The sequence below is a fragment of the Gadus morhua genome, chromosome 3 (assembly GCF_902167405.1).
Source record: "Gadus morhua chromosome 3, gadMor3.0, whole genome shotgun sequence".
Classification (NCBI taxonomy): Eukaryota; Metazoa; Chordata; class Actinopteri; order Gadiformes; family Gadidae; genus Gadus; species Gadus morhua.
In genome coordinates, this window is record NC_044050.1 from 9,277,950 (window position 1) to 9,294,077 (window position 16,128).

The following is a 16,128-nucleotide window of genomic DNA, read 5'->3' on the forward strand; positions in this document are numbered from 1 at the left end:
AACACATCTATCTTGACTCATAGATTATAAAGAATTTGCCCTGGGCTAAATCGCTGGTTGTCTCCTCAAAAAGACAAATGCTGGGAATAAAGATGAGGAATGATGTGAACGTCTGACTTTGACCCAGGATTGGTGTGTTTGTCTGAGCTGTCAGGATGCGGTCTGGGGGCTTAGGACTTGGCCGGGATCCCGTCTGGGTTAAAAGTAGCCAGACTCTGGGCCAAAGCAGATAACAGGTAAAAATAGACTTATGTATGAGTTTCATAATAAATAGATGTGTAGATGTTGAGTTGATGGTGTCCTCCCAATATAATCTGATGAGCTGTGACTGGAAGGATTATATTCATTGCTTTTATTCAAAGGAACTTAGGGTCAATTTCTAAAGGTCATCAAGGAGCCGTTAGGTTAGGGGCATCTTGGTCTAGGATTCCTTATTAATACCCTCTGTGCTCTCCTGGCTGGTTTCATATTGCTGCGGAGGGATGGCTTTTGCAAACTCGTTGTTGCAAAAGCAACTGGTGCGCCCTGTTTGCTGAAACAAGGTAGCAAGCACAACTTAAATCTGGAGCTAGCTGCAGGGTTTACCCATAAAATAAAGAAACATTTCCTGACCTGTCACAATAGCTTCCAGGCTTTCTACCCACCTGGCAGTGCCCTACGGGCAGAAAAGGCCTGTGAGTCAAGTAGCCCTTCATACGACTCAGTACCCTTGAAGTAACTCTCGGGTTCCAAAAGGTTGGTGACCCCTGGTTTGGACTCTTTGTATAAAGTTTTCTAAAGTTACAGCATTGAATAGATCGATGCGTTCTTTGCTTATCCCTGTGGGGACCTTTCGTTGTTGCAGCACAAGACAGGAGAAGACAAAACAACGCAACACAAATTCATACAGTATAGAAACGAGACCTACATAGTAAAAATGAAAATAAATATACACATTCTCAAAAGGTGACCAGGTACCTTGGTTTAATTAGACTTCAGTAACGTTGGTGCAAAGAAAGCAGGAGTGCCATTACATGGTGCTTTCCAATTTGCGAAAAAGTTTTGGAAAATTTAGTGATAGGAGAATTCTCTACCCATGCACTAGGTTGTGCATGGTTACATAGTGCTGTAATAAAGCACTCTGTTCTGCAACACAGTAAAGATACAAATATCCCTAATATCCCTTAAAGGGGACATATTATGAAAACAACACTTTTCCTGGGATTTGGGCTGTTGTTTTGGATCTCTGGTGCTCCCACACGCATACACAATTGGAAAAAAGTCTGTACATGATTGGGTAAGTACAGACCCAATCATGTAAAGATGATTGGGTCTGTTTGAGTAAGATATGCATTTCTGAAATTACCCCGCCTACAGTTACCAAACGAGCGAGTCAGGCCCTGTCCACACGAAGCCGAAACGGGCGAAACCGTTACGGTTTCGATCTATCCGGTTTCGAAGTATCTCCGTAAAGACGAAGCCAAGCGAAACCGGATAGATCTATAGAAACGCTGTAGTAAACATTCCAGGCCCATAAGGGGCGCTGCTTCTGGTACACAAATCCAGAAGAAGAAGAGGCGAGCATGCGCATAAAGGCTGCCCCCCGAACCACTAACAACACAAACAAACAGCTCTTCTACGATGGCGAACTAGATTCTCAATAAATAATGGCTTAGCAACCCAACAAGGGACATGATATGCTGCAGAACGATTACAAGCTTGTAGTCCGCCATCATCTTTTTTGTTGTGATTTCTGAGACTCCGCGGGCTTAAGAGCCATTGGCTAGGAGGTCGAGGGGTGGGGCGATGACGTCATGGTTTACGGTTTCAGTCGGTTTCAGGCGTCCACACGAAACCAAAACGAAACCGGATAGATTTGAAACCACCTCCGAGGGTGGTTTCAGAAGTTTGCGGTTTCGGTCAGCGGATTCGCCGGCTTCGTGTGGACAGAAGGCCGAACCGTACAAGACCTTTGCGGTTTCGCCATGAAATCGGCTTCGTGTGGACGGGGCCTCAGTTTCGGCGCCCCCTCCTACGTAGGAAGGGGGCACACTTGAATATTACCTCCCACTTCCCTCCAATCAGAGCATAGCTAAGATTTTGTGGACCAGCGGACGAGCAGCTCCGGCGGGGGGAACTCGGCTTCAGCCCGGCAGCTCAGCTCAGGGAGCACAATCCCTTTCTCTGTCGGACTGCCGCCGAGCTCCCCCCGTCAGAGTTGCTGGATTGCCGCCGCGGCAGTCTGGAGGAGGAGACATGGAGGGATTGTACTCCCGGAGCTGAGCTGCCGGACTGCCGCCGAGCTACCCTCGCCGGACTGCAGTCCGGCAGTATATAGATATAGAGCTCCAGGAGTCCGCAAACGGCAACAATCCCTTCTCCTTCATGCTGTGGTTCAGTTTGACAGCTCATTGGTCAATAGGCAGCAGCTCATTTACATTAAAGCTACAGACACCAGAAACAGCGCTTCCTGAAGGGACTGAAACAGAAGGGAATAGCGGTTTTCAGCTTCAAAAACATGTTTTCTGTAACTCAAATACTATGTTTACTTGTTGGGAAAACACCATAATATGTCTACTTTAAGTAGTAGATATCGCCCTGAAAGACAAGGTCAAAGCTAAATACGGTATCAAGTCTGGAACAAGGTTCGATACATATCGTATCGATTCCAACGGCATGCTAGGAATTAGTGACGCGACCCAACTCTGTGTCTGCTAATTGGATGTTGTGTACCGCATTCCTGGATGAGATGGTCAGGCGGCCGGTCCTTATAGGGTTTGTCTGGCCCGATCCGGGCAGGAATGTAAGGAGCCGTTACCGGGAAGCCTTCTGTGGGGATTTAACCTCGGAATCCCAAGCTTGCGTCGAAAAATGTTCTTATTTCTAGGCAGTATAACTGAAGATCCCGCTGCTTCCCGTCAGACCCGGGGAGCATCGCCTCCACCTGCCCTTCCTCCTAAATCCTTCAGCGGGAGCCACTTAGCGGCCTCCTCCTCTCTAGCTGGTGATGGAGTAGGGGGGTGGGGGGGCACATGTGAGAGGATGGAAATGTTGCTGATCTCAAACAATAACGGAGGCTCTGCAGGGAGTGACAAACTACCACTCCCGAATGAACGACATTATACCTCTGCCGATTGCCCCTTTCAATATAAGACACCAATTGGTTTGAACCTCATGGGGTGTTCACCAGGGTGTAGTGAGGTTGCTGGCCAGGTGACGTACGTGTCAATGGTTTTTGGGCAGGTGTTTTGAGAAATGTGTACCTCTTTTTTTTTAAACACACAGCTATTGTATGAGAAACATGTGCGTTTAACATTAAGGTCAACTTTGCATTTCCTGTTGTCCTTCATTGTATTTGTTTACAGTACTCAAGACGCATCATTGTTGAAACATTAAGGGACTTTTATTTTTTCGTCAACCTCTTATTTGACCAATTTGTAAACTCTTTTTTTTACACAACATTCAACAGACATCTGCAGAGCAAATTAACACATAACGGCACGTGACTTATGTACTTAATCACGACAACAAAAACCATGTCAATAAAAGTTGTGCTCGAAAAATAACATTCATTAAACTCCCACTTCATTGTCCCAGTTCTATGGTGGTGTGTGTAAAGTTGTGAAGCGTGGGGTCAACGTGTAGGCCTACAGCAGTAGTAGAATGGTTCAACAGCGTCGTGTCCTGTAGAAGAGGGAACAATTTGATTTGCCCCTGGGACTGTTGCTGTTCTCCTTGAATATGGCGTGGACCGGACGCTGTGTTGTCCTTCAGTTCCTTCGTCTTTCTGGCGCTCTTGAACGGATTAACGCCGCTCAGTCGGGAGGCGAGAGACCTGGAGGGTCGGGGCTTCCGGATCTTCGGGATCTTGCGCCTCTCTGGATCGTGAGCAACACTGTGGCGGGTCAAACTGCCCTTCATGGCGAACGTCTTGCCACAGCCTTCGTGGGTGCAGGCGAAGGGCCGTAACTCGTCGTGGAAGGACTTGATGTGGCTCATCAAGTTGAACTCTGTGGTGAAGGACCTCTGGCAGCCCGCCCGGGGACACTTCAGCACAACTCGCATGTCGGCGTGCACAGCCTGGTGCTGGTGCAGCATCCACGATTTTCTGAACACCTTGTCGCACTGGTCACACGGGTAAACCGGCTGGTGCGCCTCCCTTCGGTGCTTCAGAAGCTCCGTCCAGGTCTTCCCCGTGAACACGCACGCCTCTTCACGACAGGGATACCCGTTGTGTACCTTTTCATGGCGTCTCTGTTTACTTGGGCAGGGGAAGCGCATCTGACAGCCCTCGAAGGAGCACTGGTAGGGAGGCAGCAGAGTGTGCTGCTCGCACATGTGCAGATTCAGCTGCTTGTTCTTCTTGAAAACCAGCCCGCAACCCGCCACTTCGCAGCCGTATTTCTTCTGATCCGTGGCGTGTTGGCGCTGAAAGTGTCGCAACATGTTGGTGTTGGTGGTGAATGTGTCTGTACAGCCGGCGGCGGTGCACGGAAAAGGCTTCATCCCGCTGTGGGTCAACTGGTGTCGGGTGAGGTGGTAAGGGCTAGGGAACGCCTTACCACAGCCGCTCTGCTCACAGGCGAAGGGTTTGATTCCCGTGTGTTTGCAGAGATGGGCATCGAGTTTCCATTGTTTGTTGTACCTTGCGTCGCAGTCGGGATACGAACAAATGTATCGTCTCTCTGATATTCGTTTAGTGTCCATGTTATTCACGGGTTTTGTTACAATCTGTCACCCGCACACGTTTTGTTTTTGAAGTGGCACATCCGTTCCCTAGAACGGACGTGACGTTCCATTTTCACCCATCAGGCAATGCGCACGCAGCACCGATATCATCTCCGAGAAGCAAGAAGACATACTTGTAAGTATTATACAGTTATTATACAGTTTGATCTTTAATTTACTGTGCGTTTCTTTTTTGTGGATGTAAAACTCGTGTTGTATTTGATTGTATATGGACTTGCAAGAGAGACGGACGTGGTTGTGGGGTATGAATCTACCAATGTTTACTATCTGTCGTTAGCTGGTGCTAACCGGAGGTCAGCCGTAGAGCACGTTCACAAGAAGCTGAGGAACACATAGCTCTACATAGAGCTATATAGAGCAAGGGCTCACAGGGGGTCAACCATAGAGCACGACCACAAAAACCTTAGGAAAACCTAGCTCTACATAATACTGTCATATATTATATAAATATAGAGCTAACAGGGGGTCACCCATATAAAGTAACATGTCCACAAGCAAGAAGCCTAGTGGGTAATATCTTTGTTTTTCAGGAGAAGCAGAACAATTGATATCTAGAGTGGTCGACCAGACCAACTATGGTGAGTCTGCTGTTCATCAGAATCTGTGGTACGGAATAGTACTCATAAACAATGTGATCAAGAGATTGTATTGTTTACCCGCTGTTGTTTCTTCTTAAAGGGTGAACGTAAAGGAACAAATAAGTACTATCCGCCAGACTTTGATCCGGTTAAGGTGTGTATTTTTACCACATTCTAATGACAATTTTGGGATACTTTTTAACTGACATAGTTTGGTTAATCCCTGTTTGGGTCGGCATCTTTTCAAATTTCCCAGCATGGCTCCCTCAATGGCTACCATGGCACACATGCCCTTAGGGAGCGCGCCCGCAAGCTGTCCCAAGGAATCCTCATCATCAGGTTGGTTTACATAGAGAAACACAAAGTTGCGGGTTGGAGCTAAGCAATAAAACCAGTGCCTCTGTTAAACGCTTTTTATACATGCTTTCTGTTTTATATATACGTGTTATGTGATTCATACAACACAGTGCCTGTGCTCCAGTCAGAGTCTGTGCCTAAAGTATGTGTGTGTGTATGTGTGTGACTCGGTAGGTTTGAGATGCCCTACAACATCTGGTGCGATGGCTGTAAGAATCACATCGGCATGGGTGAGTCTCGGGATGATGTGTAGTTCTGACTGGATCAGAGGTTACCATGGATGCCGTTGTGTTTGAACTGTGCCTGTCCTCTGTTCTTAAAGGTGTGCGCTATAACGCAGAGAAGAAGAAAGTGGGGAACTACTACACCACACCCATCTACAGGTAAACATACGGCGCAGCCGCGGGCCCACAGGCATCCCCAGGGGGGGCTGGTTTGATCCTCAGGCTATTCTTGGGCAAATTGCTCTCGACAAGGTGGTCTTAACAGAAATCATCTTAACAGAAATATTGGCCAACAGTCACTATCTCTGAAGATCAAATCTGTCTCAAAGATGGATAATATTTACGTATATTGTATTATTAGTTATAAAGTCATGCTTTATTAGGGACCAGGGGAGGATATGGTGTCCATGTTCAGCCCTTAACTGTCTCACTAATGACCTGGCTCTGTACAGTCTCACCTCATCCCTGCTCACTAATGACCTGGCCCTGTGCTGTCTCACCCTTAATTGCTCCTTAATGACCTGTTTCTGCATTCCTCGCTCGCTCCAAGTCTCTGGATTAAAGCGTGCGCTGAATGACTGAATGGTAGTTGGTGAACTTGAGTGTTGGTGAAACAAGCCGTGGGAGTCAGGTGTTTCATCTTAGGTTCCCCCTGTGTCGTCCCCAAGGTTCAAGATGAAGTGCCACCTGTGTGTCAACTACATCGAGATGCAGACGGACCCGGCCACCTGCGACTACGTCATCGTGTGTGGTGCGGCCCGGAAGGAGGAGCGCTGGGACATGGCGGACAACGAACAGATCCTCACCACAGGTGAGGATCAGCCCTGCTCTGGTGGACCCGGCGCATTTGTTCTGGGCTCCATGGATTTGATCATCTTTATATATATATATATATATATATATATATATGAGGGCTATTCCCCACTATTCACAGAGCCTGAGGTAAATAATTGTTTTAGTATATATATACTACTTGTGAACCCTCCAAAAATAATCAAGATAAAAAATTTGCCAGGATTTATTTGTTTTTATTAGTGTTGCAAAGAGGGACATTTTACGATGAAAACAGTATGATTGACATCTCAATCATGGGATACTGCCCAATATGGTTCACGTGTAGCATATACTAAATATATATATTCTCTCCCTCCCATTCATTTTACATGTTTGTTCTGTTAAAGTATTTATAAAGACATGCCTGCTTATGAACAGCACTCTGAACGGCCTTTGTGTTTGGTTCTAAACACAATGCCTCTCTCTCCCTGTGTCTCTTGTCTAGAGCGGGCGGAGAAGGAGAAGCTAGAGACGGACCCCATGTACAAGCTGGACCACGGGGGCAAGGACCAGGAGAAGCTGAGGAAGGCCCTCCCCTCGCTGGCTGAGATCCAGGACCAGCAGGAGAGCTGGAAGGACGACTTCCAGCTCAACAGCACCCTCCGCAGGAGCTTCAGGGTACTACACGCTCATGGTTCATTACAGCCTTCAGCCAGCAGGCCTACAGGGTCATAGCAAGACTTCTGCGGGAGGAGGCACAGAAAGCCTGGGCCCCGACAGCAGAAACCGAAAGCGGCGTCGTTAAACCTTGTTTCCTGTAAATTAGAGAGTAGGGTTGTCGCTGTCACAACATCCCAACCGTCATTTAGCTATTTGCCAAATCAAAAAGTGTTGTCATAATATTGACTCAATGGTCTGGGGTCCTCCCCAGGATTTAGTTCTCCATGGGGGAGCTCTCTCTAGTCCACTGCGGCCATAGTTGCAAGGGGTTTCAGCAAGCGGGGGGGGGTTCAGATAAGGGCTTGAGTTTCGAGGGGTTCGGAGAGGCCCCATTGGTCGCTGTCGGGAGGAGATCTTTAGCGAAGTCTCTGCCTCTCAGACGGAGAAGAAGGTGCGGGCCGACCAGGAGGAGAAGGACAACGCGGTGAGGAAGAGGACCAACCTCTCCATCCCTCTGCTGGCCGAGAAGGAGGAGGACAAGAAGCTGGCCTCGCTGCTCACCTACCAGGCCCCCGACTGTGAGAGGGACACACACATACACACACCTACCAGGCCCCCGACTGTGAGAGAGAGACACACACATACACACACCTACCAGGCCCCCGACTGTGAGAGAGACGCACACATACACACACCTACCAGGCCCCCGACTGTGAGAGAGAGAGAGACACACACACGCACATATATACACACACCTACCAGGCCCCCGACTGTGAGAGAGACGCACACGTACACACACCTACCAGTCCCCCGACTGTGAGAGAGAGACACGCATACACACACCTACCGGGCCCCCTACCATTTCTCCTATCATGGTTCCAGTGTGTCAAGTTTAATTGAATCCCCTTCCCCCATCTCTCCTCCCCCTCACAGCGTACGACGCCCGGCAGCACAGCAAGAGGAAGGAGATCACCACGCGCTCCTGGTTCAGCCCCCCTGGGGCCTCGTCCGGTAGCAGGGGCCCGGGGGCGTTTCTCCACAAGCTGAGCCTGCAGGGGAAGGGGGCAGCCGTGGCCAAAGCCCTCGGCCCCTCCCCCGCCATCTCCCCCGGCGCCGGACCCCTCATACGCCGCCGCACCGCCGGCCCAAGTAGCTTGACCCCACCCTGCACCGCCACCACCCGCAGGAAATCAGACCCCGGCCCCGCCAACATCAGGATCAGGGCGGAGCCACAGCAGGAAGAGGAGGAGGAGGAGCCTAGCTCAGAGTCACGACAGGAAGTGGCAGTAGAACAAAACACGGATTCTGAGGGGGCGCCGGAGAGCAGCGTGGAGCGGGGACAAGCAAGAGAGAGAGAGGGGGATTGTGGGAAATCCACAGGGGGCCTTGCCTCCCTGGTGGCTGACTACAGCGACTCCGACTCCAGCTCGGAGTCAGTGTAGTCGACCTCCGAGCTGGCTACTCTCTCGCTCTCTCTGCCTCGTCTCTCTCTCTGCCAATAGGACGAGTATTGACTATACTGGACTCGGTGAATATTAGGGACATGAAACTCCCTCATTGAGACGCTGCTGGTGATGAGGTGTCCGTTGGTTGGAGCGCCCCCTGGTGAGAGCGAGGGGGTGTACGGTCGGGTTTGAATGACTGGGGGGAAAGGAATACATGTCGATTGAGACGGTTTACTTATGAGTACTATGACAAACTGCCATGTTTTGACACGCCAACACATTACGCCTGTATATCTCTTAGCTGCTATGTGTCATATCTGTGGGCCGAATATGATTCACGATTGGGTCATTTATTCAATGAACATTATGTTGATAATTTCAAGCTAATGTATTAAATAAAGTGTAATAGTTTGTCACTGCATGCTGTCTTGTTTGATATTGCATGTGAAAGAATGAACAAAACAGAACACTAAGAAATTGACAGAGATATAAAGGGCTGATAAGCATTATCTTACCTACATGACTGAATCAGTGTGGGGAAAAAAAAGAGTCAACGAAGGACCACATTCAGAGGGACGTCCATATGGCACTCATTACACCTGACAGCCCTCCTAGAAGAACCTTGTTTATTACCCTGATACTACTCCAAGTGGATCCCTTAAACTATGAACCCCTCTATATTTGAAAGGCATTATCAAGAAGGCATTATTTTGCCCACATAAAGGTAATGAGTGTGGGGGGGAATCAGTCACTGAAGGCCTACATTCAGAGAGACATTCACGTGTCAATCATTTACATCTTCTGCCACCCCTGAGATGAACCCTGGCTACTAAGATGACCCCTAAAAGCTTTAAGCCTCTATATCTGTCTCACGCCATCCTGAGAGGAAGAGACAGGGAGGGCTTTAGGACAGCCCCAAAGAAGTAAGGAGCCCCCTGCCGTCTCTCTTTCTCCTTTACTAATACTGACTTATGTTAAGGTTAACTTGTTAATGCTACAGTCAAACCAAGCACTGCCCACTCTTTTAATGTATTCCCCAATCACATACAGTGGTATTGTCAATTGTTTTTATGACAACATGTGTATGTAATGTTTGCTTATAGACAGAGTAGAAGTGATTATGCTCCTCCATGTCGCATCTTAATGATAACACATATGGGCTAAAGGCGTCTATTCTCTTTGCTTATACGTAGCTGGCTACACGTGAACTACCTCAAGCCAGGATAGTTGCCACCAGACGATTTCTTCTCATAAGTACACCTTGATTATGTCTGTTTTATGTCAGGTTAATTTATTTAAAATGTGACTATTGGATTTAAATCAAGGAGTACCTCACTACTCTACAACTAATATAACTGCAATGTTTAAGAGGTAAATTCTTCAGGTTGTAGCAGGGTAGGTCAACTCCTCAGTGTCCACAAGCCGTAATCAGTCAGTTGGCCCAGTACCCAGAGGTCGTCACAAGAAGGGTTCTCAACCAAATCAGGTCGGTACATGGTGGGGGTAATCAGAATGTTCAGGTCACAACAGGTCATCCATTCAGTTAGGTCTCTCACCCTCTCAGTCTCTCTCGTTGGCTGCTGGCAGTGACCCTGAAAAAATGCTGCATTGTGTGTGTCTGAGTGGCTGTGGGTATTGGTAAGTGTGTTTGTGGTCCTGTGTGTTTGTGTGTTAAGAGCAACAGCCACAGCAACAACAGCCCGGTAAAGTTACAAATCGTTTTGCATGTGTTTACCTTTCACTGAGGACATTTTTTAAAGTTGCAAGACCATCATGTAAAGTGCCCCACTAGGGAACCGTCCAGTCCACGGGCCTCCTGGGGGTGGAGATAGGTGGTTGTGGGGGGGGGGGGGGGGGGGGGGGGGGTGAATGGCTGTAGCTCCACAGCTCCATGCTCTCCCTCCAGAACCTCACAGTAGGGCAGAGTGGGACAATGGGTTGCTGGGCTCTGCCACTGGTTTCTTTCCTCCTGCTCCTCTGCACGTCTGGGGGACAGGTCCCACACCGTCGCAGGTGAGCAAGGCCCTCTAGTCACTAACTGATTCTTAGTTTAATTTATTATTTATTATTTACCTGTGTATTTGTTTATTCATTAATTGATGGATTTATTATTATGAAGACTTATTCATCTTCATAATGTTACCAAGTCTTCATAATGTTACTGAGTCAACATTATGACTCAGTAACATTATGAGTGATAATGTCACTAGCTCACCATAATGTTAATGAGTCTTCATAATGCTACTTAGTCTTCAATCTCATAAGTGATGTCTGTATCTGCCCTTTAGATTGTCACCAAACCTGGACTCATTGGACTAGTAAGACAATTCATTTTTTTTCCCAATTTAATAAAAAAACCATTCTCACAACTCTGAAAGAATTCAATACACAAAATATGTCAACACAGCATGCAGCGGTCATCAGACTACGGTTAAGTAAAAAGCGGTGGCTGTAAATGATTGAGTCCTACTTTTTTGTTCCGATTATTTTGGATACATTATTTGTTCAGTTGATAATGATTAATTTACTTATTTATTTAACGTTGCAATGTGTAAAGGTTAAACTATCTTGTAGCTTAAAACAACATGTAACCTGAAACGTATACGTAATCAATCCTGATTGATAGTGATTTCAATATTTTAATAATTGCATCCTATAATAGATATATTCAACAATAAAAATGCTGACCGGCCCGTACCTCTCTTATTGGCACTCCTAAACCCCTCCCTCCCCCTCAGTCAGCTAGACAAGCTACACTAGTGCACGTCACACAGTTGTTGTGATTAAGGCCTAATCAATTAAAATTGACTTGACTTGACACATCCAGTAATAGAACAGTTATTAAGTTATTCAAATTCTAAAATTCTCCCGCCGACTACATGGTAGGGGCTTAATCTTACACATTGCAACTTTAATGTGGAAAGATAAGTGCCTTGATTATGTCTATATTCTTACCCGTTTATATTATTTCCCCCTTTATTTTATTTGTTTTCAGCTATGGAAACCCAAGGGATCCGATCAGTAATGAGCCATGGTACTGTGCCGCCCGCGTCTCTCTATTTACCCCTGCACCATGTAACTTTTCTACTGCAACTATTTACGACATAAAGAAATAATCTGAAAAATAACGTTTCTCAGGAATAACACTTGCCCAGCCAAGAATCAATCCATGCAGGGAATTTATGCATATTAATAGTGGTTATCTGAATTTAATTGTAGCTACAACTCATGCCACTAGAGAGTGATATTCAGAAAAACGTACGTAGTGCATGTTTAACTCGTTCACGCTTTAGAATCTAGAGGACATGAAAGGAGGAATGGACATCCACTATGGGGATAGGTTTTTCTGGTAAATATTTCGCTTTGCCAAATTCTTTGAAAAATAAAAAATATATTAACCGACATATACAGCTCATATGAGAAAAAATCGAATTGCCCGCATATTCTGTCAGAGCGGTTCACTTGCTCAAAGCTGATGGATGGCTGTGGCATTTCATATAACATATTACACTCAAACTATATCTCTTATAGAGTCTATGGGTCATAACTTCAGCTAGTCCACTGTTCTCGTACCCGATGGCTCCAGGTTCATTGTTGTGGCTCCAAACCTGCTGAGGGCAGACAGCCCGGAGAACATCTACCTGGAAGCCGGCGGCCTGCGCGGTCAGCCAACAGTCTCCATCTCCATTAGGGACTACACCAAGTCCATTCTGCTCTACGATGACACGTTCATAATGGACTCTGAGCAAGAGGGCCACACCCTCAGAAGCATCCAGGTTAGGAGAGGGGATTACCCCTGGGCTACAAGATGACCTTCTATCAGAGCCCTTTCGTTCTAGGTCCACGATCACAGCCCGTCTACCTTCTTCCTATTAGATATTCTCTGCTTATATGAAGCTCTCTATTAATCCTAAACAGGAAGTGAGGGGGTCACTGCGGAAGGTTCAAGGCCATAACATGACCATTTTAAGCATGAATAAACTACAACTAACGCACAGCAATAACTACTGGAAAAATGTTAAAGGTGAAAGTAAACATTAACGTTAGTTGTTAGATATTATTATCACTCTGCTACAATGTGAAACAGAACTGGTGTCCTTTATCAATTGAGGATTCTCTATAACTAAGTAAATAAAGGTTCCCTGTGAAGTTCAAAACGTTCCCTGTGAAGGTCAAAATGTTCCATGCGGGGCGTCCCGGTGGTTCACTGGGTAGAGCGTGTACCATAAAGGCTCCGTCCTTACGGCAGCGACCCGGATTCCCTTCCTGCCCGTTGTTATCGGATGCATGTCCTTCCCTCTCTCTCCCGAACCTTCCTGTCTATCTCTCACTGTATCTGTCAAGAATAAATCATAAAAATGCAAAAGTATATCTCAAAAAAAAAGAATGAAAAATGTGTTCCTTTTGAAGGGTACAATGTTCTGTTTGAAAGTCAAAATGATGTCCTTGATGGGTATCAACCCTTCCTCCCTCAGCTTCCCTCGGCCCTTCTGGAGCCAGAGGATCTCAGGAACCGGTATGTGTACCTTGGGGTGAACTTCCACGGGTACCATCTGTTGGAGAAAGTGATTATGGTGTCGTTCCAGCAGGGGTACATCTTCGTCCAGACTGACAAGCCCATCTACAACCCTGGGGACACCGGTGAGAGCCCAACCCTTTGTCTTCTGATGTTCCTGTGGGTCACCTCTATTAACCGATTCTGTTCAACTGTATCCCGTGTATTGTATGTCCCATAATAATTGATTCCATACAATTATATCTTTAATGTTTTCACAGTTATTGTGTACTTTAAGCTTTTTCACTTTTTTGGCTCTGTGTCTCTCTCCCAATGGCTGTATGTGTGTGTGTGAGTGTGTGCGTGTGTGTGTGTGTGTGTGTGTGTGTGTGTGTGTGTGTGTGTGTGTGTGTGTGTGTGTGTGTGTGTGTGTGTGTGTGTGTGTGTGTGTGTGTGTGTGTGTGTGTGTGTGTGTGTGTGTGTGTGTGCTTATCTCTCCCAGTGCGGATGAGGGCCTATGTATCTTCTTCGTCCTTCAAGGCATCTAACAGCACTCTGATGGTGGAGTTTCAGGTACATCCACCATCCATTCACTCATATTCGTCCATTCATCCACCTCTCTGATGATCACAAAAAGCACACCGGACTTCGAACTGTTCTGCATGTGTGTATGTGGATAGAGGCAAGCGCCCACATATGTGTTTGTGAAAGTATGTGTGTGTGTGTGTGTGTGTGTTTGTGTGTGTGTCTGTGTGTGTGTGTCTGTGTGTGTGTGTGTGTCTTTGTCTGTGTGTCTGTGTGAGACATGTATGTATCATGTACTGTATGTATCATTTATATGTGTATCATCTGTGTGTGTGGGTGTTTGCATGTGTGTGTCTGCATGTATGGGTGAGTGCATGTTTGTGTGCGTGTGTGTGTGCGTGTGTGTGTGTGTGTCTGCTTGTGTGTGTATGCGTAGAATCCAGAAGGCGTTGTGGTGAAGCAGACAATGTTGTTCGAGGCTGAGGACGGCGTTCGCCCAGAGTCCTTCGTTCTCTCTGACCACGCCAAGTAAGCGCCGGCGTTAACCAATGAAAACCCTTCCTCTCCTTGGTAACCAATGAAAACCCTTTCTCTCCTTGGTAACCAATGAAAACCCTTTCTCTCCTTGGTAACCAAAGAAAACCCTTTCTCTCCTTGGTAACCAATGAAAACCCTTTCTCTCCTTGGTAACCAATGAAAACCCTTTCTCTCCTTGGTAACCAATGAAAACCCTTTCTCTCCTTGGTAACCAATGAAAACCCTTTCTCTCCTTGGTAACCAATGAAAACCCTTTCTCTCCTTGGTAACCAATGAAAACCCTTTCTCTCCTTGGTAACCAATGAAAACCCTTTCTCTCCTTGGTAACCAAAGAAAACCCTTTCTCTCCTTGGTAACCAATGAAAACCCTTTCTCTCCTTGGTAACCAAAGAAAACCCTTTCTCTCCTTGGTAACCAATGAAAACCCTTGCTCTAGGCGGGGGTTAATGAGAATAGAACTTGAACTGTTCACACTGTTTAATATTAACATAAGAGTACTATTTAAATACTGTTTACATAATAATAATAAGCAATGATAAGTCACATTTTTATAGCAATTAATATAGTGCAAAGGAAAATACAACCACAAACCTACGAAAACAATACAATACAATAAAAATAATATAAATTGAAGGAGAGTAGGAGGAAAGATTGAGCGTTGGGTGTGGAGGAGAAGTGATCATTAAACCGAGAGGTTTTGAGATGTGCTTTGAAGAAAGGAAGAGAAGGACAGTCACAAAGAGGTTGTGGGGAGGGACTTCCAGTTTGGGGGCCAAGGCACTAAAGGACTTGCCACCAAGGGTGGGGAGTCTGTTGAGGGGGATATCTGAAAGATTCTGGTCAGAGGATCTGAGTGAGCGGGAAGGCGTCTAAGGGGTCAAGACGTCGCGAATATAGGGGAGAGCAAGTCTGTGGGGGACTTTGAAGGTGAGCAGCACTACTTTGTATTTGATCCGGGACAGAACTGGTAGCCAGTGGAGTTGATTGAGAATGGGGGTTATGTGGGCAGATCGTTTGGAATGGGTGAGGAGCCTGGCTGCAATGTTACAGCAGTGAAAGAAGGCAGTCTTAGTGATTTGTGATTTCATATGAGGATCGAAGCTAAGGGTGGAGTAAAGTTGTCTGTCAGGGTTTTTAACAACAGGAGGTGGAGTGGTCAAAAGAACGATCGATGTTAAGAGTGCTTTTAGGGCCAATTATTAGTTTTTTCTATGCTGAGCTTGCGAAAATTGTTTTGTATCCAGCATTTTAAGTCAGAAAGCCAGTCAGTGAGGGAATGTGGTGGAGGTTCAGAGGGAGAGGGAGGGGTAAAATAAAGTTGGATGTCATCTGCATAGCATTGGAAGTTAAGGCTGTGGCTGCGAATAATCTGGCCAATAGGAAGGATGTATAAGGAAGAGGAGGGGCCCAAGTACAGAACCCTGGGGGACACCAAAAGTGACAGGAGACATGCGGGATTGATGTGGACCAAGTAAGACCAACTGCTTTCTGTTGGTGAGGTAGGACTCGAACCAATTAAGGGCTGTACCTGAAATACCATTAGCAGACAGACGGGAGATTAAGACATTGTGGTTGATGGTATGAAAAACCGCTCTAAGGTCAAGGAGGATGAGAATGTTAGGTGAGCCAGAGTCACCCGACAGGAGGAGGTCGTAAAATACACTTAGAAGGGCAGTCACTGTGCTTTGACATGAGCGGGAGCCAGATTTAATTAGCTATTGAAGTACATTGTAGCAGCTACTGTGTACTTGTAAAGAATTGTTTAAATTGTAGTAGCGACTGTGTACTTTGTAGTATGTTGTATT

General features: G+C 46.5%; 3 protein-coding genes across 3 annotated transcripts in view; 2 read left to right on the plus strand and 1 right to left on the minus strand.

Moving 5' to 3' along the window:
- Window positions 1-3,360: 3,360 nt before the first annotated feature.
- On the minus strand, window positions 3,361-4,751 carry LOC115540601 (transcription factor IIIA). The gene has a single exon (XM_030352043.1). The coding sequence runs from the start codon at window positions 4,684-4,686 to the stop codon at window positions 3,565-3,567; it is 1,122 nt and encodes a 373-aa protein (XP_030207903.1). The 5' UTR covers window positions 4,687-4,751; the 3' UTR covers window positions 3,361-3,564.
- On the plus strand, window positions 4,746-9,187 carry yju2b (YJU2 splicing factor homolog B). The gene is made up of 10 exons (XM_030352041.1): window positions 4,746-4,843; window positions 5,259-5,306; window positions 5,407-5,460; window positions 5,563-5,645; window positions 5,838-5,893; window positions 5,986-6,046; window positions 6,556-6,698; window positions 7,167-7,339; window positions 7,761-7,899; window positions 8,255-9,187. The coding sequence occupies exons 2-10, from the start codon at window positions 5,304-5,306 to the stop codon at window positions 8,761-8,763; spliced, it is 1,221 nt and encodes a 406-aa protein (XP_030207901.1). The 5' UTR covers window positions 4,746-4,843; window positions 5,259-5,303; the 3' UTR covers window positions 8,764-9,187.
- Window positions 9,188-10,656: 1,469 nt separating this feature from the next.
- LOC115540459 (complement C3) overlaps window positions 10,657-16,128 on the plus strand; it is a 32,896-nt gene continuing 27,424 nt past the window's right edge. The window contains exons 1-7 of the mRNA XM_030351758.1: window positions 10,657-10,779; window positions 11,055-11,084; window positions 11,762-11,800; window positions 12,353-12,542; window positions 13,242-13,407; window positions 13,764-13,834; window positions 14,223-14,314. Coding sequence (XP_030207618.1) covers window positions 10,658-10,779; window positions 11,055-11,084; window positions 11,762-11,800; window positions 12,353-12,542; window positions 13,242-13,407; window positions 13,764-13,834; window positions 14,223-14,314 — 710 coding nt within the window. The 5' untranslated portion in view covers window position 10,657. The remainder of the gene's footprint in view (window positions 10,780-11,054; window positions 11,085-11,761; window positions 11,801-12,352; window positions 12,543-13,241; window positions 13,408-13,763; window positions 13,835-14,222; window positions 14,315-16,128) is intronic.

Bases quoted from the DNA above. Each gene is read 5' to 3' on its own strand.
- yju2b (XM_030352041.1), top strand. The intron at 6,699-7,166 runs GTGAGGATCAGC...TCTCTTGTCTAG, and splicing joins CGAACAGATCCTCACCACAG to AGCGGGCGGAGAAGGAGAAG. The intron at 7,900-8,254 runs GTGAGAGGGACA...TCCCCCTCACAG, and splicing joins CACCTACCAGGCCCCCGACT to CGTACGACGCCCGGCAGCAC.
- LOC115540601 (XM_030352043.1), bottom strand. From the start codon at position 4,686: ATGGACACTAAACGAATATCAGAGAGACGATACATTTGTTCGTATCCC.